The sequence below is a fragment of the Temnothorax nylanderi genome, unplaced genomic scaffold, assembly GCF_030848795.1.
Source record: "Temnothorax nylanderi isolate EJ_2023f unplaced genomic scaffold, tnyl_v1.0 TNYL_tig0083_pilon, whole genome shotgun sequence".
In the NCBI taxonomy this organism is placed as follows: Eukaryota; Metazoa; Arthropoda; class Insecta; order Hymenoptera; family Formicidae; genus Temnothorax; species Temnothorax nylanderi.
Window position 1 is genome coordinate 164,240 of NW_027249145.1, and position 22,611 is coordinate 186,850.

Sequence of the window (22,611 nt, forward strand, 5' to 3'; positions counted from 1 at the left end):
ATTGGCGAGAACCGGTCGTCTCAGTTCCACTCTACAACTGCACGTGATTTCGACGTTCGTTCTGAGCATTTCCGTGTGTTCGCCTTATACTTACCTTACACCGACGGTGTCGGAGAAGAAACGTCGATCATCGGAGATGTTTCTTCAGGATCCAAACAACGCACTGATGCCCCTGGAACTGAACATGCAACTGGCATCGCCACTCTTCGCGCAGTCACCGATCGCTCTGCAACGCAAATTAGGTACGTTATTGTTACAATCCATTTCAATTCGCCCCGTAATCGACCAAGGTGACAAGGGTAACCGGTGAACGTTAGCGGCTTGTGTTTACAGTACGGGATTTTGAATTTTCGTCAACGCAATTAGACGGTGTATGATATTTCAAATTTTAATGTCAAGAATTCGAATCATGTGATACCGAGTCGATGTGTGTGTGTGACGTATAAAAGTTTCTCAGGTGTAATTCGCGACTAATAATCTCGAGTCAGTTTCTCATTTTCACTTCCTTCTCATCCTTTTTTCAAAATTAATTTCAATGCTGTCGTTGTATCGTCGGAGCAAACTATATTGGTTTTAATCCGAAAGTCCTTAGCGCGACGGTTAAATTATAATGAATTTTCAAGGTGAAAGAGAGATCTGTTGATCCCGATTCGATATAATGTGTGTAAAAGTTTCAGGTATATAATTCGCGACTATAATCTCCCACTCGATTCTTTCATCTTCGTTCTTTTTTCAAAATTAATTTGGATACGCTGTCGTTATATTATCGAAGAGCAATTATATTGTTTTTAATCCGAAAGTCCTTAGCGCGACGGTTAAATTATAATGAATTTTCAAGGTAAAAGAGAGATCTGTTGATCCCGATTCGATATAATGTGTGTAAAAGTTTCAGGTATAATTCGCGACTATAATCTCCCACTCGATTCTTTCATCTTCGTTCTTTTTCAAAATTAATTTGGATACGCTGTCGTTGTATTATCGGACCAATTATATTGGTTTTAATCCAAAAGTCCTTAGCGCGACGATTAAAGAAATTATAATGAATTTTCAAGGTGAAAGAGATCAGTTGAATCCGATCCGATGTAACGTGTAAAAGTTTTTAAAATTCACAATTAATAATCTCCCATTCGAGTAATCGAGTCTGTGTTTTATCTTTACTTCCTCTCCATTCTTTCTTCAAAATTAATTTCGATACGCTGCCGGCGTGGTATTGTTGGAGTAACTATACATTTCTTTTTATCAAAAACAAAAGTTCTTAGCGTGATGATTGAATTGTATGAGTTTTCAACTAGGAAGAAATCTGTTCTAAGAAAATGATTTTCGTGATGGTCAAACGTCTGAAACGTCTCGTAACGCAAATCTTGCCTGCCGGTGGTGCCTGGCGAAAATTCGAAACCAGCCTCTCCGTTTACGGTGTGTTCCTGGAAGAAAAAGGTCACTCTAACGAATCGATTTACACTGTAATGAGGAGACCGTGTTCTTCTCGGTCACCTTGCCAATCGCCAAATATCCCGTGTAATGCGTCCCACACTAGGCACCGACAGCGCATTTGATTATTTCGCCAAAGATGAAAGAGGCCGATCGTCGACCGGGCGGATCTATTATCTGCCTATGGCTTTTTACTATGGGCTTACGGGTGCCGGGATAGTTGTGACCATAATGCTACGTGACAAGTGCGGTGGTCAATGCCTGTAAAGGGTGGCCCCGCTGCTCTATTTTTTGTGTTACCTCACCCACGCCAATTTCTTTCTATATTCGCTCTCGCAGCCAGCGACGCTTCTTCAGAACGTCTGCCGCGCTATTGATGATTCGCGTCGCGTAAGGGATTATACCGGCGAATAGTCATCGTTATATTAAAATGAATTCTAGAAGTCTCGATCTTAATATTTGTATAATATTATTGTCGTATTCTCCGTTCCCTCCTTCACTCTTTTTCTTTCTTGAGACCTTGGTTTGGATTGCGCGTGTGTGTTTACATGCCTTGTTAATTGTTAAATAGAAAGTTAAGGAAATGTTGCCATTTTATCAGATCTATATTATCTATAATATAAGTATGCGTATTTTTTCTTTATATTATATCATCATATATAAAAATATATACATACATGTATGTATATATATATATTTTTTAAACTAAAGAACTATGAGAGTACAACGCTGTTATGGGAAACATGAGAAATAGATATTATTAATTTTAACATCGTTGAAGGTGGCTCAATGTGGAGCTGAAATGTCTGGAACATTATATTGTGAAATGTAAATAAATTCATTGTAATCTAAAAGTTATCAACAACTACGTTGTATTCTCATAGCCCTTTTAATTACCACAATTTATTGATTCGAGAGTCTGAAGTTACTTTTTCCTTTTATTTTATTTTTTAATATTAGAGGAAAGTCCCTTATATTATGAGATAGGCTCCTAATATGCGACAGCGAGGTTTCTGCTAAACTAATAGGTTCTATCTGTTGGTTCCATCATGAACTTATTGCCCTTAGGGTAAAACCTATTTAGTGGAAAATTCATTATTCGATCGTGCGTGCACTCGCCTACTACATTTTTCAATTTTGCACATAAACTTCCGGCAATCACGCAAAATAGATGTAGTATCTCATAATAGGGGACTTTCCTCTATGTCTTATATCTTATTATCTGCCTCGGGCAAAAAACTTTTCATATCTATATATGTATATAAAATATGTCCATATACGTTTCCTTTTTCTCGTATAATCTCTGTTCGTATATACAAGAAAAATAATAAAAAAAATTAACAAATAATTAAAAGGATAATTTTCATATTGTTTTTACAAAAAAGTGAAGTTTGAAGAAATGAGAAAAAATTGCCCCATAATAATCGTAAATGTAATAATCGTATGTAAAATATGGTTATATATATAAGAATATCGTATTATCTAAATCTGAATCAGTGAAAAGACACTGTGCACTGGAGTGATATAGGTACTTTAGACTGATATCAGTGAACGTATATAGTCACTGATAAGTATGCCACTCCAGTGTCTTTTCACTGATTCAGATTTAGAGAGTATATAATCTAATCGCAATTTTACTTTTTGATAAAAAATACAATGTGAAAGTTATTTTTCTAATTACTTTTCAATTCTTCTTCTTATTATTATTTTTTATATGTATATACAGAGATTATAGAGGAGAAGGAAAACATACGGCAAAGTTTTATATATAATTATATACAAAATAATTTTTTTCCGATTATATATGTTCGTAGTTTAATAATTCCTAGAAGAAAACGAATTTTTATAAAATATTGTCTAATGAGGCTAGCAGCTTGAGCTGATATTTACACAATCAACCGTTAACTCTTCTGTCAAAATGCATTAATTTTTTACCTTTCCATCAATGTATATGAATAATACCACTACGTGTTTTCGTTAAAGGCCTTTTGTGGTTCATTTTGGGCGGAGAAAATTAATTCCGACAGAGGTATACTTATAGCCTGCACGCGCTCTTCGTCTCATTGTCAGTGTGAGCAGCGAATGTGAACGGACGTATATTTTATGCAGTTAAGAATATTTTCTACTTTTCTTCATTAATTAATTTTTTATTAGTTGTTATTATTAAGTTTTAAAAATAAAATTAGATACTCAAGTACCTATACATTGAATGGCGTACTATTTGACTTCACGGCGACCGTGTACAAAAAGTAAAATTGGTACCAAGATAAAATCTATTGAAAATTGTTTCTTATTATATTAAGGATGAAGGTCTGAAGCGATCACAAAACAATTCGCGAATTAACATATAAACATTTTTAATATTCAAGTCGTTTTAGGTAACCGGATACTTGATCATTGACAGAAGGGTTAATTTATCGCTGATTGAACAATTTTATATCCGTTGACTAATCGTACTGTTAATTTGCAGGTGAGAGGATGAATTCAAGCGAATGGGTATTTCAACCCCCATCGCTGCGCGGAGTCAACGTGGAGCTGCTTAATCGAAACCTCTGGCAGCAATTCTACGAGAATAGTACAGAAATGATAATTACCAAGAGCGGTCGGTGAGTACTTTACATCCTCATTGCATTGTTGTTCTTTCTTTTTCAAAGCTAGTACGTACATCAAAGGTCTTATTTTTTTATTCTTATATTATTTATAAACCTCATTGCTCTCGGATTGGGCAATGGCAACTAAGAATAAATAAAATAATTGCGACAAGAAAAAACAGTCACGACTCAAAGCCGAACGATAAAATAACAATAACAATGACAGATCTCTCGTGTGAGCGCGGAATCATAATAATTCTCAAATTCTCGTAAAATCTGTGGTGGACGAAACAAAGAAATCTCCAAATTTAATATTAATAGATCTCGATAATAGATTATCGGGAAAATCATAATTGAGGATATGAAGATTTAAGTTGTAACGATCACAACAATAATTAATTATTCACGTTGCCGCGCGCGTTCTGACGCGCCTGAGTGACGCTCGGCAGTGGCGCAGTGGCGCTCGTGCCTTCAATTGAACAAGCAAGACGAGATACCTCTCGAGGCCTCTTCTTCGTCTCGGCAGCCTCGGCGCCTGTGAGAGGTGGCATCGACGAGACGCCGGGTTGCGACCACTCCCCCACTGTCTGCTTTGCAACCGGAGGCTGCACTCCGGCGCCACGCCGGCGCTGTCGAAGCCGTCGCGTCGCGATATCTTTAGGGAACAAATGGGTCCGCGCCACGGGGATTCCGCAAAATAACGTAATACCCTTAGGCACCATCCCTTATCGCAGATTTGCGAAGGTGCTAGCCGATGACGCGACGGAATATAGCCGCAAATTCTTCGTCGGACAGCTTCTAACGGGACGCCAGATCTTGGAGATTAAAAAGACACTCGTCGCGTCTTCCATTTCGAGAGAAAGCTCTTTTTTTTCCTTTTGAAAGCTTTCGGAAGATAGTTTACACTTTGATATGATTGTACGTCGAGGTCACTTTTTTTTGTCACTGTCTACCCAAACAGTTACCTGAAGTCTTTTCTTGCTAAGGTTGACGCACGTGGCGATTATCATGTTTTTAACAATTAAGCTATCGGATCGCTTTTCATTGCAGTAGTCTGACAGATTTAACGCAGGTATATTTGGGAAAATTATCAGTACCTAGATATGGAGGGGTAAAAACCACAGTGGGGTAAGTCAAATTTTTAAAAATATTTTTTCGTGTGCATAGATGCAATTTATATATTGTATAGATTGCATCTATGCACGCGAGAAAAAATTTAAAAAAATTTGACTTACACCACTATGACTTTTACCCCTCCATATATATTTAACGAGTTAGGGTGCAAGGTGAAAATATGTTATCGATAATTATCAGCGTGGGGTTTATTAAGAGTCGTAAAAAAAAGGAACCAAATTTTTGGAATATTTTAAATTAGGCATTTAGGAATATTTCATGTATTAATGCATTATAAATATTATTATGAAAAAAAAAATCACTTTGAAAATATAAGAATATTAAGGATATATTCTTCATTTGCTTTTGTTTATACATTTTTATAATTCGTTAAACAATTGTTAAATTTTTTAATCGATAAATCTCATTAAAAGATACATTTCTACTATTCTAAAATTTTTTATGAATAATAAAACAAAAAATGGGCCACTTTCAGGGATTGATTTTACCCCTTCAGGATGAATTCGGGCAACAACAAAAAATAGCTTATTGCTTATCAGAACATTCTTTATGTATTAGCAAATTTTCATACTTTGGATTTCCGAGTTGGAAATCTTCCCTTGTTATTGTTAGTAACGCCGAGTTAAGGAAAACGTTGCGTTACACCATCGTAAATAAGAGCGACACGGACGTTACAGCGTTTTTTAATATTCCGAAATTGGGTCCTCGCTTAAAGGTCTAATATTCGTGGGACATTTAAGCGTCCCGATAATAATCCCTCCACGCTTCCGTCGCTTCCGAAATTCGGGCTGACACACATTCCAGTCATTTTCTTAATGTGCGATAGGATCGTTTCCTAGCTAGACAGCCAGGCAGACTGGGCGTTCCGGAGTGACGACAACGCGATTAGTCTCGTAGGATAATGTACCGCAACGACATTTAGGATTCATTGTCCGTCTCGATCGGGGGTCAGTAGGCGTTATAACCGGTTAGAGATGCGTTCTTCGCTTTTTCGGAAGCAAAATAAGTCATTTTGACGCGCGCTAGAAGCATAGTCGAAACACATACAAGGACGTCGGTCCGTTTCCAACTGACCGAAGCTTTCGCCGATAAACAATCGGATAATTTCTTTTCAGATGGGACTCGGGGTGATAAATAGCGATACGGGTACGTAGAATTTTTCGTGGCTTTAAGCAGATAATGCGAACGCGCGCGTATCACGCGCCACGCTTTCCGTGTAATATCGGTGTCGCGTGGGCGTCAGGTCGTGAAAACCGGAAGGGCGAAAGAAAGGGCGGAAGGAAGGAAGGAAGAGCGATCATGAAAAGATTTGTAACCGCTTATGAGCGTTCGTGACTCATTAGAGACTGTCTACGTTCAACAACTATATAGATTGTGCGTCACTCGTCAGTGTGCGTATTTCACACTCAAAGCGGGAAGATTTGCGAAGAAAAATTATTCGATTATATCTCTTCCGCGTGAAGCGGCACAAGTTTATGATAAATAATATATCGGATGCTCGGGTTTTGCATTATGCAAATTTGAAAAATTTTTTCGGGGTTAAGAATTATTATTTACGTCATACAGTTTGTTCATTTTATTCCCTTACAGGAATTTAATACTGTAAATGATTATCTGGCTAATGATTAAATACTTATTTTGAGTATTCAAAGCATTAAAAACAGTGCTGTGCTTTTAATACTCAAAATAAGTAAAGGGTTATACATCAGTTTATACAGTTTATACTTATTCATATACAATATATTTTTTTTAACCTTATGCGACTTTTTTGCATTTCCTTGCACATATGTTTGTAACAGAAATGGAAGATATTCCGTTGCGTGTTATTTCGTTAGAAATTGCATTTTCCGAAAAAATTGCATTTCCTGGAGTCTCGTTGGGAAGGCAACCTATACACTTTTGTAACGTTATACGTCGAATATCTAATTACGTGACACTGGACCACTTTAGGTGTGGTCCAACGTCTCTCCTGATCGACGTAAGGCGACCGTCGATCGTGCTTTTAACGAGCTGACGGATCGTAAACGAGCGATCAGCGTTCTGGGTAAGAAAAAGAAAGTCAGGGTCGACACACATGTTTATCTTTGCCAGGTCGCGACAATAGCGACGAGTCTGTCTGTCTCTCCATTTGTCCGTGGTCCGTGTCTCTTCCGGCACTTCGCTGTTCGTGCGGAAACCACGTGCTCACCACGTGCTCCTTCTTTCCTCCCTTCCCCCACCCCCTTCTCACTTTCTTCCTTTCCCTATTGTTCTGTTTCGCGCTAATATAAATCCTTGCGAACTCGATTTATATTCCTCAGCACGATATTTGTCCACAACCATGTATCATTACTTTCGAATGTGCAGTTTTGGAATTTTTCTCTCTTTTGACTACCGTGCGGTACGTCCTTGATATTCCCTTGCAATGTACGCGATAATGAAGTGGAGTGACAAATGTGTATAACAGAAGTGGCAATCGACAGGTATAGTTATTTCGTGACTAATGCACTGTTTCCTAGAAAAAGAATTGAAATGGTGAAAAAAATCCTTTGGAAGATAAATGACACGACTATGACTATGGTCTTTCCAGTTGGTTTCAGTTTTCAAAAAAATGATTCTATAATAGCTACAGTTGATCCAATGGGACAATGGTCGGGACGTTTTTTTCTTTAGGTAAAAGAAACCTGCAATCTTTGTACCTTTTTCGAGAAGAGAAGTCTTAATTCCTTCTTCCTAAGCAACATTTAAAATTGTTATAAATGAAAAAAAAATACTAAAAAAATTGTTGCTTATTTATTCAATAAAGAATAGAAGAATATTAAACCGTAGCGGTGAAGATTTCAGGTAAAGTTTGTCACAGCAAGTATTTTTAGTAAGGCTTTACTTAGTAATAAATTCAACAAAAGTACGGAAACGAAAAGTCAGGAAACAAAGGCACCGCATTCTTTTGTCATTGTCTCAGAGGTATCAGGACGTATATGCAAGATTTGTTGCTTTTAATTTTGCCGTTTTTATGTCGGGGGTATGTCGAACAGCGTGTGCACGTGGGGAGATAGCCCACGCGACTTTCGAGTGGGTCCCGTAATCGACAGGATGAGACACGGGCTCCCAGCTCCCAGAGCTCGTGCCACTGAGATGCGACGTTATATCACACCACTGTCACTGCAGACGTTATCTCATCGCCGCGTAATTACAAGAGGCTCCTTAAACCAGATGCGTCTGTCGCAGCGGCATCGGGGCACGAGCACCCGACAGCCGCACCGTCGCCGCGTCGGGACGGCGCGAACGCGACATTACGTATAGCTAATATGGATTGCTTCTCGATAAAATTTTTTGTTTCGCCGCGGTTATTATCGCGATCGAATCTTTTGAACTTTAATAAGAGAGAAAAGAATCACCTAATGTAAAATAAAAGACGTGATTCTAACAAGTCGCGCCATGATTCATGGTAGCATGGACAAAGCAAAGTAAAATGGAAAGCAATTGCAATTTTTATAATCGTGCGCCTTTTGAGAGAAGGACGAAAAATAATACGGTTGCTATTCTTGATAATTTATAGCGACTTAGGATTTTTTGTTATATTATTGAAAAATCTCGTCTCTGACTTTCACTGTCTTTACACAAAGCAAAGTGAAATGGAAAGCGACTGGAATTTTTATAATGGTGCGCCTTTTGAGAGAATGACGAAGAATAATACGGTTGGCTATTTTTGATAATTTTTAACGACTCAGGATTTTTTGTTATATATATATCACCGAAAAGTCTCGTCTCCAAGCTTCACTGTCTTTACCTACTAATGTATTGACAATGTAGCACCAAGGCTGGCCGCAGACCGGGCGCACGAAGGTGAATCCTTTGTCGGCCGACTCGATACGAAGTCGAACGCGAAATGCCGGGGGAAAACCCGCAATTAGGCAGGCAAACGGCGGCTGTTCGATTTGACTTTCCGTGGAAATATTTGCGTAGTCGGAAAAACTAGTTGACGAGGGTGAAAGCTGGAAGTCTCGCGTAGTAATAGGAGCGGACTTAACGCAGCGTCGGCGTCGTCCTCTCGGCGACGCCTACCCGTCGCCGGGACCCGGTACGTTAATGACTATAAACGAAGACCTTTGTTCTTTCGTGGAAAAGTGTGCGAATACTACCTGCACGAAAATAGACCTTTTTAGCGTTAAAAGTCTCCACGAGGCAAAATTATCTATAAAAGGACTCTATACGCACATGCGTCGTTTCTAGATCTTATCTCTGTGCCATATCATTAGTGTTTTAAAGTCTCTATTTTCGATATTATTTACTCTCCAAATCTGAATCAGTGAATAGTCACTGATTCAGCAGTACTATTCACTGATTCAGATTTAGAGAGTATGAATCGTCATTATTTATACATGATTGTGTTAAATTGATCAACCTATATGTATCTATATGTAGAAAGTTACCTTTCTAAAGATTTTATGATAAAACCGTTTACAGAGGTATCCATAAATCCATCACTTAAAGAAAACAGTTAAAGGGGCAAGACAAAAGCTTTTATTTACTTGATTTAGTGTCCCTTATTTCTATTATATTGTATATTCTATATAATACACAAAGATAGATGTTTTAATTAAAAAAGCGCACAATTTTGAAGCGCAATATTTATACTTTTACATACAAAATATCGATTCGTAAAAAAATGAACATGTCTTTATTTAACATTTTGACTACTATGTGTCGTCTATATCTGGGTGACAGTTTTATTCACCCGATTAAAAATGATTTTACTAAGTATTTATAAAGACATTAAAATTAAAACATTAATATTTATTTTCCTCAATTTTAAAAAGACCTATTATTTTGTTTTATAAATGATAGTTTTATTTATTCCATCATCTGAAATTATACACTATTAGATATTTTAATAATATAAATAAAATATATAAAGAGTTAAACTATTACTCTCTCTTTTTTACTCTTTTGCTTGTGCCGCTAAAGAATATTTCTTTTTTTCTGCGAAAAATTTGGTCCTTCCCGCACAGAAAGGGATTATATTGTCCTATAGGGAAGCTTGCAGTTGAAAGAGATGAAATTTTTGAAAGCTGAATTTGAATACTTAATACGACTCATCATCCATCAACGATTTTAGGAGCCTTTGTTTGATCTTTTACAGGCGCATGTTCCCGTCCGTTCAGATAAACGTAAGCGGTTTGGAGAAACGTGAGAATTATTATGTCCTCATTGAGATAGCACCGGCCTCCGATCGCCGCCACAAGTACTGTGGATACCAGAACGGGGGCAAGAACAGCAATTTGGGTGGCTGGAGTTTTGCGGGGCCGGCAGAGCCGCAACAGCCCTTTAGCTATAGGATTTATAAGCATCCCGACAGTCCGGCAACGGGGAGTCACTGGATGGACAATCCGATCAGCTTCAATAAATTGAAGCTCACGAACAACATCAACGACCCCAATAATAACGTAAGTAATATGCGCTGACTAATTATTGTACTTATCGTAATTAGTATGCAATATATAGCTAAGTAATAGGTAATGAAATATATGGTAAGTAATGAAAGCACATAGATAGGTCTTATTTTATAAGTTAGTCTATTGGTGCTTTTTCTTGGCAATTAAAGTCACTATATTTTATGCGAGTCGCAATGGTGACTCCACGAGTATGTGCCCAATTCGTTCGATTGTTGGTTTGTAGCGTCGATCGTCCGATGACATATCTCGGTGAGGGCAATAAGTCTTTATGCTAATTTATATGTTTAGTTAGCGCGGCCAGGCGCTCACGAGAAAGCGCGTTTGCCCGCGCGTGGCTAATTAGTGTGCTGAACTAGTGCAATAAGTTAGAATAAAAGAAAATATATTTGTTTCATTCTAACTTATTTCACTAGTTCAGAAGTGCAGCGAAAACGAACAGGCCTAGTGGGGGCATACGCGTCCACCATTATATAAATACACACACACAATTTATATATATTTTAGTTTATTTATATATATAAATTTTTATATTATATATATATAATATATATATATATATATATATATATGTGTGTGTATATCTATATCTATATATATTACATATAAGAACAAAGAAGAAAATAAATTATTTGTTAATTAAAAGGAATTATATATGTATACATATATTTTTTCTTTTTAAATTAACAAATAACTTGTTTTATATTTTTTAGTAAATTTTTATATTGTAAAATAGAAAATATTATATTATCAGTATCTAGTTATAAAATCGTAAAACGATATAAAAAAATTAACAGAGAAATACACGGGCGAAAAACAATCCCTTGGAGAAAACATAAAAGGAGAAGAAACCGTTCAAATTTAATGGCCGCCACTTATTTATCTGGTTCTTCAATGTTTTGACAGCCTTAAATATTTTCAAAAATCCTTATTTCCTCTCTCCCCATTTCCATCTTCGTTATCCCGGTCTCGTGTTACGTTTTATCTTCTATTTGTGTTGCATGGGGGAGTATCGCTACATCCCATCCCGTCTAATTTGTTTCCGACTCTTTCTTTTTAGCATTAACGCCATTAACTATCAATTAATAGTTACGAAACATTGTAAGGCAGAGATACGAATTATTTTAGGTAATCGTAAAAGTCGTAAAACATCAAACGAGAACTTCTAAAAGTTTCGCATTTTCTTTCCTTTTTTTACGATGCAATATTTTCTGTTTTCTTCTGTTTTCTATTTTTTTTTATCATTTCTCCTATTTCTCAACTTCTGTATATTGTATATTTTTAGATAGCGGTAACAGATAATAGATAAAAGCAGTTGTGATACGGTAATCTATGTCCTTTAGATTATAAAGTAATCGGTATTAGAAGGTATGTTTTTTCCTAACATCAAAGTGGTAAATCTCTTTTCGGTCTAATAAATAAGTTTTAATTTGTAAGCCACTAAAAAAGATATATACGAGAGTATATATGTATACATATATAAATTCAGTGCACACAAAAATATATTCGAAGACTCGTGATATTTTTGTGGGTATATTCGAACTAAATTCTCTCATAAAATTCGCTCAAAGGAATTGTGGTTACATGAGGATTAGAAACTTCTGGGGAAAAAAAAGATCGGCGAACCGGTCGGCGGTGCATTTTCCGGTAGAGACTAAGCTACTCAAGATGGTGCGGCACGTCGATCGGCATCTATGGGAGATTAGCACGCTCCACGATACCCTGTAATCGATATACCTCCCTTCCCCACTGGGACTGAACGAGAGCGGATTTGTTTACGTCCGACAAGGCTCCTAGCTGCCATCATCGCCGTTGGTGTTAAAAATGCCGTTTTACGGTTCTCTTCTATACCTTTGTCGACGGCAAGAAGGATGAGTAGAAGAGCTCGGCGGCACTTTTGCTCGTTATTACCCATTCGAGCCGATTCATGCGTGAAAAACTTTACGTTAATCCACAAAGGTGGATTTAGCGGCTAGCTAGACAAACAAGAGATTCGCTTTGTCGCGCGTTTATCTTAGTTTCGTCACCTTTTTCTTTAATCGAGAAACGGAATCTGGTCTGATTTAAGATCTCCCTATTCTATCTAATCTAAACCAGCTAAAAATCAGAAAGAAAAGACAGTTATATGTCCGACTGTAGAAATGTTAATAAATTTTTAATTATGAGCGATTTTGAGTTGTAGAATTTTGGCGACGAGTCTTCACTAATCTTTACTTCAGCGTGAGAGTTAACGAAATTTTTCTTCTCAGCCAATTTTCTTCTAAACAGGATTTATTTAATATAAGACTATCGAAATATGTAACATTGAAAATTAAAAAAAAACAATTAGGAATTTAGTTATTGTTAAATATTCAGTTAAATATCTTTTATTATCTTTCATTAAAAAGATATTATACAGCCAAAGGAAAGATAGATAAACCGAGGAATTTTTTTAAAATTAAAAACTGTATTGTAGTTTTATTACATTCCTTTATTTTTCAGTGTTACAAGTTTTGATAATCAAACTTCATGTGAAATGTAAATATTCCGCTTGAAATCGTCCAAGGAGAAAAGTCTCGTTATTTCTGTTTGTGCTTCTGAAGGTTATTTCGCCAAAACTCTCGTAATAGAATTGCTTATAATATGGACATTTTTCTATCGTTTAGCATTTTGACTGCCATGTCACCCGAAAGTTTCTACAAGTCCTGTCACCCGTGGCTTTACGGTTTTGTTTATCCGGCTAGGAATAGTTTTATTACTTTCAAGTATTTATGAAGACATTAAAAGAAACACAATAAAATATGAAAGTAATATGCTAAATTTATTAAAAATAGAATTATTTTCTATTTCTCTGCTTGTATCTATTTGTTTAAATTGGTTTCGCAAAGAGATCTATTATTTACGTTTGGTGAGCGACGGTGTTTTATTTATTCTATAACCATATCATTAAATATTTAATGATATAAATAATATATGATATATAATATATACTATATATTATTTATACTGTTATATATACATATAAATATATATTTCTTATTTTCTTATATTTATTTTTTTTACGGTTTATTTTATGCATATTCTATAAACAGTCGCACACTTCTCGATTTTGACCCAAATTCGTGCCGAAACCAATTTGGCAATCAAAGTGTTAAATGATTTCAGACTCAATGAGATTTGTCGAAGAAAGATGTATGTGAGATACTTTTCATACTAAAATATAAAACCGTCTTAACCCGCGCGTAAAAAAAATGTGAAACGTCAGTAACGACTACCAGATCGCGTATTGAAGTGGTGCATCTCGCTCTAGATTCATACGAGAGATCCCTCGGTGGCGCGGAGACATGTGATTCCGGGAAGGTTGCAGGGCTTAGTCTGGTTTTCGGGAATCGCGTCTGTGTCTACCGTCGGCCTCTTTAGTGAGGCGCCAACTTATCTCGAAAAAGCGGCGCCCCTTTTACCCGGTTCCTCAAACTAATTACGAATTTAATAAAATTCCCGGCGCTTCGTCCCTCTCCTTTCGCCCCTTCGCCCCAATCCCTGTTCGCAACTAACAGAAAGGGCCTCTTCTTTCGTACTCCTCCCCCCCCCTCACCTCTTCGGGATCGTCTTTCGCGATGCAGATACCGCGTAAAGGCGATCCTTTTTTTCCGCATTTAACACTCGAAAATAAGAAATTCGCAAAGAGCAAGACACATTTACAAACGACGCATGAGCTCTCAGCTTTTTTGACATTTTTCTAATTGGTGAGAAATCGCATCGTTCAAACTCGAAATGTAATAGATGTGAAAATGAAATATTGATGCGTTCAATAATAGTTCAATAATAGTTTAAGGGTTTGATGAATTTTTGACATTGCTGATTTTAACGATGTGCCATCCAAAGTTGTTTTAATCTCACGTTATTTTAATTTTTTTTTTAAATCATACGAATTTCAGAAAAAAATTTATATTTTACAGGTGGTATTAACATCGATGCACAAATACGTTCCTAGGATCTGGATAGTCCGTTGCTTCGATGCGAAGAACTACAACGAGCTCTTTACTCATCCAACCGCGACGTTCGCTTTCAAGGAGACGGAATTTATCGCGGTGACGGCATACCAAGTATGTAGGAATCTTATTCCTACTTTCTTTCTTTATTATTATTGTTATATAGTTTTTTTTTACATATCTAAAAGAGATCTTATTCAGGAACGTAAAGCAACCTTTTCCATTGTAATTGAGTCTAACGGGAACACCTGTGTTATTTTTGCAGAACGAGAACATCACGAAGTTGAAGATCAATAACAATCCATTCGCTAAGGGTTTTCGCGAGACGGGTCAGTCACGGTTCAAGCGAAAGCATTCGATCGATCATCAGGCCCCATCGGATTCCAGTCCCGACGAAGGGGTCTCGTTGACCTACGACTCCGAATCGAATCAGGTCGCGAGCGAGCGGGACAGCGTCGCGAGTATCGCGGAGAACTCGATGGAATCGATGGAAAGACTCACGGTCGAGGAAAACACGGACAACAACGACGCACGTGATGACGCCAGACCGATCGCCGCGAGTTCGTTGATGCCGATCGCCGCGAATCCGATATCACCAGAGAAGGCTGAGAACGAGCACGAGGTACCCTTTCACAGGCCCTGGACGGACCCGCCACGTAGTCATCACCAAGTAATGCCGTCGTCATATTGCAATTTGTATTATCCTCATCACCCGTCGTATTACCCGCCGTATTACTTGTACTCACAATATGTGGCATCGGACTATAGGAGACTGCGCGATTACCAGTTTAATTATTTCTACGGGCACCTAGGGTACGGATATCCTAGGCTGTGACGCATGCGAACGTACGCTGTTTCGTTTTTCTTCTCGCGATTTTATTGCCATAAATTTATGAGTTTCATGAAGAATAAATGTGCGATTAAGATTAAAAATTTTAAAATTGCCGTTTAAGACGGCGGATAAATAATATCAAAGTAAATACATACACTACCGTTCAAAAATTTGGAAGTACTACTTTCTTAAGAAAAACAACAGTTATGTCAATACTTCTGAAGAAGAATCCCTCAATTGCTCGCACTACGTTTCCGTCATTTCACAGACAAATATTTTTTTATATTTCGCATTCTCCGTCTCTTTCTGCTCAAATCGTAGCTTGAGATCCTCTATTTCCCGCTACTGATCCTCTATTCGCCGAGCTGAATCGCTCTCGACATTCGCCAGAACGCTTTCCGAAGATTCCTGGACAGAAGCACTACGAGATGTCGCATGACTGAATTCTCTCAACGAATTGACTTCCTGCTGCAGCTTCTCACACGTATTTTTCATGACCTTCATTTGTTCTTCGCGAAGAGAAGTACGAGGAACACCTGAAGGACATGAAAAATTCGCGATATCAGCTTGTTCCAGTTCGTTATTCACTTCAGTCAAATCTGCCTCGAAAACTTTCGCGACTAACGACCTTTCCATCTGCTCGAGCTTCCGCCCTGTTAGCTGATGCTGCATAGCTTCCTCGTCGAAAGTCGTATGTATAACGCTACGAGCGTAAGCACAGTCAGTGAAAACATGTATCTGACTGTGCTTATCTTCGTAGCGTCAAATTGCGACAAAGGCCTTTCCATCTCGTACAACTTACCGCTCAGAGTTCTGTCGTTCAGCTGACTGTTTTCGATAATCGATTGTGCTGCGGGAATATCTGCACGAAAGATCGTCCAGTTTGAACTTTAAGATATCGTTCTCCTGCTTTAGCGCAGTGGCATTCGATGAAGCTTATTCTAACGATCACTCGATACTCTCTTTGGATTTCAGGATACTCATTGACGTGATATGTTTCGAGGTCATCTCTTCCGACTGAGCGACCTTCTGTTGACTCATTGTCAGCGTGATTTACCAACTCGAGCTTTTTAATGCCTCGACGATTTTCTTATAATACTAACTGCCTGAAGGATGGACAACTCCTTGGCGTGCCTGCTCTCTAAGTTCGGCAATTCCTTGTTCAAACGATCGGTCAACATCTTGTTTTCACCCTTTTAATATTTTCATGCACTCATCGCGCTTTTAAATTCATAATTTTAGCCCGGTGCTTTGAAGTTAATTACTACAAATACAATATTCGAATGAGAAAATCAACATAGTCACAACCCTTTTCTTTAATTACTATAATAGTTCGTTGATAATTTTAATTAACATACATGTATATACATATAGATGTTATGTCATTTTTAAAATTTATTAAAAATACTATTAAGTAACTTGGAAATTTATACTTTTAATGATAGAATATTCCCGTTAAATCCTTACTTTTAACTCTTGCTGGTGGCGTATAGCATTAGGTTTTGATTTTATCAATACGTGCCTCATATTGTCTCTGTTGCTCCAATGTCTCGTCCATATTTATTCAGATTCTTCTCTGCGATACGAATTTGCTCATTTACATCATTTAGATCCTAAAGAAAAACGTCATATATGAAAAATTTACTATTACTACGTTTATACGCGAGCGTTACTTCTGTAGTAACTTACGATAATTCACTCGTTTACGCGAAGTAAATTATCGTAAGTTACTACAAAATCCCGTTTACGCGAAGGAATTATCGTAAGTTACTACAGAAGTAACGCTCGCGTAAACGTAGTATATGTGTTTTATCTATTGAACACAGTATTATTTGTTTCTAATCATTTTCCAAGGACAAAATTTCATTTAAAGAATTATTATTTTTTTTTAAGAAGGTAGTGCTACCAAATTTTTGAACGGTAATTATATACAAGTTATATTTGCATATTTTTGCAATTGTTTGCATAATTATTTGCGCGTCTTATTCTTCATTCATATCATATAATGTCATTCATATATGTATATATATATCATATATATCATATATAAACGTTCATAGATCTTTAAAATAGTTTAAAATTAGCATAAAAAATAAAATAACATAAAAAGAAATTTCATATGCTGTATCTCCTATAAATTTCATAATATTATATATTTAATATACACATTATATATGTATATTAAATAAAGATGAATTTTATGAGATATTTTAAGATAAATAGAACGTTAACTGAATTATTTCAAAGATCTATAAACATTTGTACATGATTATGCCAAAGATTGTTACATTGATAAATATTTTGTAATATCCCCTACAACAAATGGTTTTAATAATATGAATTGAAACTCATTTTATAATTTGAGGACTTTTCACGTGAAAAAATTTAATGTGAGTTTACAACGATAAAATGTTTTGCGTACGCTACATATATATGTACATATTATTTCTACGTGTTGTTATTATAATAAAAGATTAAAATGAAAGATTTATTTTAAGCAACGAGATCTGACAATTTTGTTGTTGAGATGTAAATGTATAAATAAAGCATCGAAATAAGATATTGAAAAGTAAAAAAATTTTAAAGCTTAAAAATTAAAAGGTTCGTGATTTTACAGTTACGAATAGTATACAAAAATTAAGTTAAATCTAAGATTTTATATAAAAATCAGCGAAGGAATACGAATATTCATTTTTACAGATCTTAAGTCTCTGCCACGACTATTATTACAAATATATTGTAATAACAAGTATATTTCGATGCGACGGCTTTGCGGAGCTGCAAATACAATGATATATACTCGTGATACTTTCCACGACATTTCTGTCGCGTTTAACTTTACAACCGTACTTACCTGTAAAGTGTCAGCGAGGTCGAATATTTACAAATGCTGTTGATCTCGTCTGAGATGGGGCGTCAAATCGGCATCTTCTAGAAGAATTCGCCGTTTCGTTGCGAAACAAATTCGTTCTTCATTCTTAATGATGTACAATGAAAATGGAAAAAGAAATAAGAGGCAATAACGAAATCGTCTGATTATCATGCGTTATCTTTCCGTTATCGTTTCCTGTTTCTTTTTCTCATTTAGATTCGCTATAACATTTACATATATTCGTCTTCCTTTAAAAGTGCGGAATCAGTGACGACCCGCATCGTATATGTATATTTGTTTCTATATATGTCATTGTATATATATGTATATGTGTTTATATATACAATATATATGTAATATATATAACATATATATGTATTTTATATTATATTATTATATATTACATATATAAGTTATATTGTGTAATATAATGTATAATATAAAAATATATATATAAAAAGTATGCATGTATGCGCGCGCGCGCCTGCATATGTATGTATATATTATTTGTGATAACGTTAGATTTAATGTGGATAAAAATGAATGAACAGTGAACGCAAATCCCTTCGACTTTGCATTCATTGTTCGTTCATTTCCTTTCGAATCGCGCATTCGTATATGGGTCGTATATATATCGAACTCGATATTCGATGCGTATATATACTGAAAGCAAGAACGCCTAAAAATGCAGAGATTATTGCAGGTTGAAAGTGCGACAGGTTTGCTGGATTCAAAGGAGAAAGAAAGATGAAGATAAAGAAAAGAAATGCAGAAATATCTGTCGTCACTGTGTCAAAAATATATTTTATTACAGCAAATGTAAAATTGTTTATCTTCACATCGCTCTTTATAGACTTTCTTATCACCGCTTTGAATTCTTCAATTTCTTTCTGCATCCTTTGCTACATTTCGATGATAATACAGAAGAAGAAAAAAAAACAATGTCCTTCGAACTTCGACTGCAATAATTGATATTCGCTGTCAATGGCTCGTCTTGTCGCGTCGTACTGCGTATAATTACCATTGTAGAATTAATTGTAATATGATTAATGTTACTTGTGATAATTAATTTTTGCACTTACAATAATTACCAAAGAGATACTTTGTCCGCAACGACTTAATTAGACAAGACAGTTTTTGACAACGTGTAATATATCGTATATAACATTTACATCAACATTTCAATACATGTATATTTGTGCCCAAAGAATTTTTAGTCTCGATACAACACGGCAAACGGTCGAGTGCCTTATCGCGCCGCGATCTGTTTAGGAAACCTCGTATGTGAAATATATTTTTGTACGTAGAACCTTTTTATACCGCATTTATATGCAACTTTTAATTAAGATTAATGCAACGTCACGCATAGCAAAATGTTTTAATTAAAAAAAAATGACGGAAACAAAATATCATCTCTCCGCTTGTAGCGAGCGCATTCGATAATCGTGATTAAATCTTACGCAATAAACGATCGCTTATGGAAGCGTGTGTAAATTTTCAAAGAATCATACAACGCGGCTCTTTGAAGATACGCGATCGACCATTATTTAAGGTATCACGTATCTTAAATAATGCTTCAGATTTTTACCTTTCGACGATTTTTATACGCAATATGTCACTCATATCATTAATACCATTAAATAAAAAAAATTCTAGCAGACGTTTCTTGTGTTCTTGTATTTACATAAAAAAAATATTTTTATCATATATCATTATTTCCACTTCAATATAATTAATGTTTAAATAACAACAATAAAATATTAAATGCTAAAATAGCATAGAGATAATTGATTTTTGCATTTATATGCGCAAATGTTGACTGCGTTTTACAAAAAATATTTTTAGACAATTGTAATCAATTTAGCATTTTACTGCCCTCCACGTCGCACGTTTTACAAAACTCTTCAGTCTTTAACGCGTATATGTCTTCGTTTTACTTTTATTTGGGCGATTTTTTTCTTTTTTTTTTGCCGTGCACACATATCCCTGCTATTAGCTTCTGTCGTTTAAGATACAATAAGCTTCTCCTTCCCTCTTGTGTCGGGCCTCTTCGCGAGACGACCTCCCACGCCTGTCGCGCCGTTCTTGAAGCACGCTATCTGCGGCACGACAAGAGTGCAAGATGTTGGGTAGTGTGTCGCGCCTGTTTGTCGCCTATTCCGCCGGTCCACTGATTCTCGAAACACTTCTATCCGGATCAGCGGGGCGCCGGTCCGAGACAAGGATACTCGACATCGTCTCGATTGGCCGAAACACAAAATCCTTCGAGCACTCGAACTGAGTACCGGGAATTAGGTTTTTACAGAAAAACTGATAAAACGGAAAACTGCGGCTCGGTATGCTGATAAGAAAGGATTCCCATATGTTCGAAAGAATTCCATTTGAGAAAGAGATACTAGTCGAGATACTAATAAAATCTATTAAAACTTTTCCGCGTGGTTTAAAACCGTTAATTAATTCAGCACAGAAAACTCGAATATGAGGAAGTTGAGAGATATCTTTGACATTTGTCTCCAGTAAAAGATTGGTTCCAAGTTTATCAAAGAATCTCGTCAAAATTAAGGTCGGTATTGAGCCGTATTTAATAAACACGATACATTTCCTGCTTCAATAAATAAATGCATTACAGTTTAAAAACATCACTCATATCTAAGAAATTGCGGTACGGTCCAAGTCGTTTCGAGAAGAAGAGTCTTTCGCGTAGCTCTCAATTAATTAAACCTATATCTTTGCTTTCGAAAACCAAGTCCTTTGTGCAGTGGTTCTATTAATTTCATTTAGACAATTTTATTTTTAATTTTTCACTGCGCAAATAATTCATTTATCAATTTTATTCCGATAATTTTTTTCTCAATCTTTTTTATTACGACTTATTTGCTTTCTTCTGTTCGTGACAGAGAAAGGAGAAACAGAAGAGGGGAAGGGAGGTCGAGGAAGAGAAAGAGAGAGAGAAGGGAGAGAGAACTCGATATACAGATATGACTCACGACACTGACCAACTGTACTGTACAACTTTTATCTATATAACTTATCGATTTGAAGAAGGCATGAAAAAACACAGCTTCTTATATCATAAACATAAATATTTAAGATCTTGTTACAGATATTATGAATAAAAAAAAAACTCGTAACAATTTGATCAATTTCCGAGTCACAGCAGAAACCGAGGAGCAATACCCACGATCGATTATTATTGGGGATACGTTCGCCGGCTTAGTGGAGCACGTAACGGTATGGATCGGGTATATTACGGATACACTGGGATTTTTCCGGGACGCACCGCGTGGCGAATATGTAATCGGCCGCCCCGCATTCTCAAATCAGTTTACTAAAACCTTCTGCCGAGGATTCCAATGCGTAAAGTACTTTACTCGGTCATACGCAAACTACATAAAACGATATTTCCCAAACCGCGTAAGATAGATCTTTTTTAATCTTTTTTCTCTAATAGAACTTAACAAATCTGACGGATTTTTTGTGTCGACTATTTCTATTCGCGAATATAGAGATCGTTTTCGTGCATTTTGTTGTGAGCAATCGAGTCTCTACAAATTTTATAAACTTAATGAAGAATTATTTTTCTTCTTCGAAGTGCTTGTTCAAAGAAAGATATCTACGTTGAGGAAATAATGCTGAAATAATATAAATCCAGCACATCTCTCAGAAAGCCTCTAACGATTTAACTTAATTTACTTAACGAATAAATTCAGTGCGATTAATAACGTATACGATGATTCCTCAATTAACGTATCGGAGTCGCGTTAAGTCGAGCTCGAAATTCGACTTAGAACGGCTTGTCGATTTTAAGCGTTTCGTCGAGTTGTCATACTTCACGTCGTTCTCTTCTATCTCCTCCTTGCTCGTTACCTCCGGGATGCAGCATCTCTCGTCGCCGTGGCCGTTCCAGTACCTCGGGCAATACGGCGGATCGGGGTTGCTGAAGCAGAAGGATCCTCTGACGTTGATCGGGGTGTGCTGTCCCATCGTTACGTATTCACCCGCCCGGGCGGCGGTTCTCGGACCCGACGGGCATCTCCTGGAGCAGGACTCCGCGATCAGGCTCGTCCCGCCGTCATCCACGCTCTGCGCCATGAAGCAGACCGCCCACACGTGGCTGCACAGCTGGTACATCTCCCGATCCGCGCAGAAGGGCTGCACCTTGCCGCCGTTCACGCAAAAGTCCACGTGGCCGACGCGACCGACCTCGCCGTAGTATCCGGCGTTGGTGTGCATCACCTCGACGAAGTCGGCGTCACCGGCGTCCAAACGGTTCACCAGGCCCGGTCGGACAAGCGGACGCGCGGGATCCAAGCCGATTATCCTGCGAAGAACATTGCATCAAGATTTTAAC

At 36.9% G+C, this 22,611-nt stretch overlaps 2 protein-coding genes across 2 annotated transcripts in view; one reads left to right on the forward strand and one right to left on the reverse strand.

Moving 5' to 3' along the window:
- Positions 1-19,920, forward strand: LOC139774567 (T-box-containing protein TBX6L-like). Its single transcript, XM_071709958.1, has 5 exons — positions 1-242; positions 3,899-4,034; positions 10,276-10,579; positions 14,524-14,670; positions 14,822-19,920. Exons 1-5 carry the CDS (start codon positions 137-139, stop codon positions 15,389-15,391), a joined length of 1,263 nt encoding a protein of 420 aa, XP_071566059.1. The 5' UTR covers positions 1-136; the 3' UTR covers positions 15,392-19,920.
- The window catches only part of LOC139774569 (phospholipase A1), a 10,150-nt gene continuing 6,574 nt past the window's right edge, over positions 19,036-22,611 (reverse strand). The window contains exon 3 of the mRNA XM_071709961.1: positions 19,036-22,581. Coding sequence (XP_071566062.1) covers positions 21,999-22,581 — 583 coding nt within the window. The 3' untranslated portion in view covers positions 19,036-21,998. The remainder of the gene's footprint in view (positions 22,582-22,611) is intronic.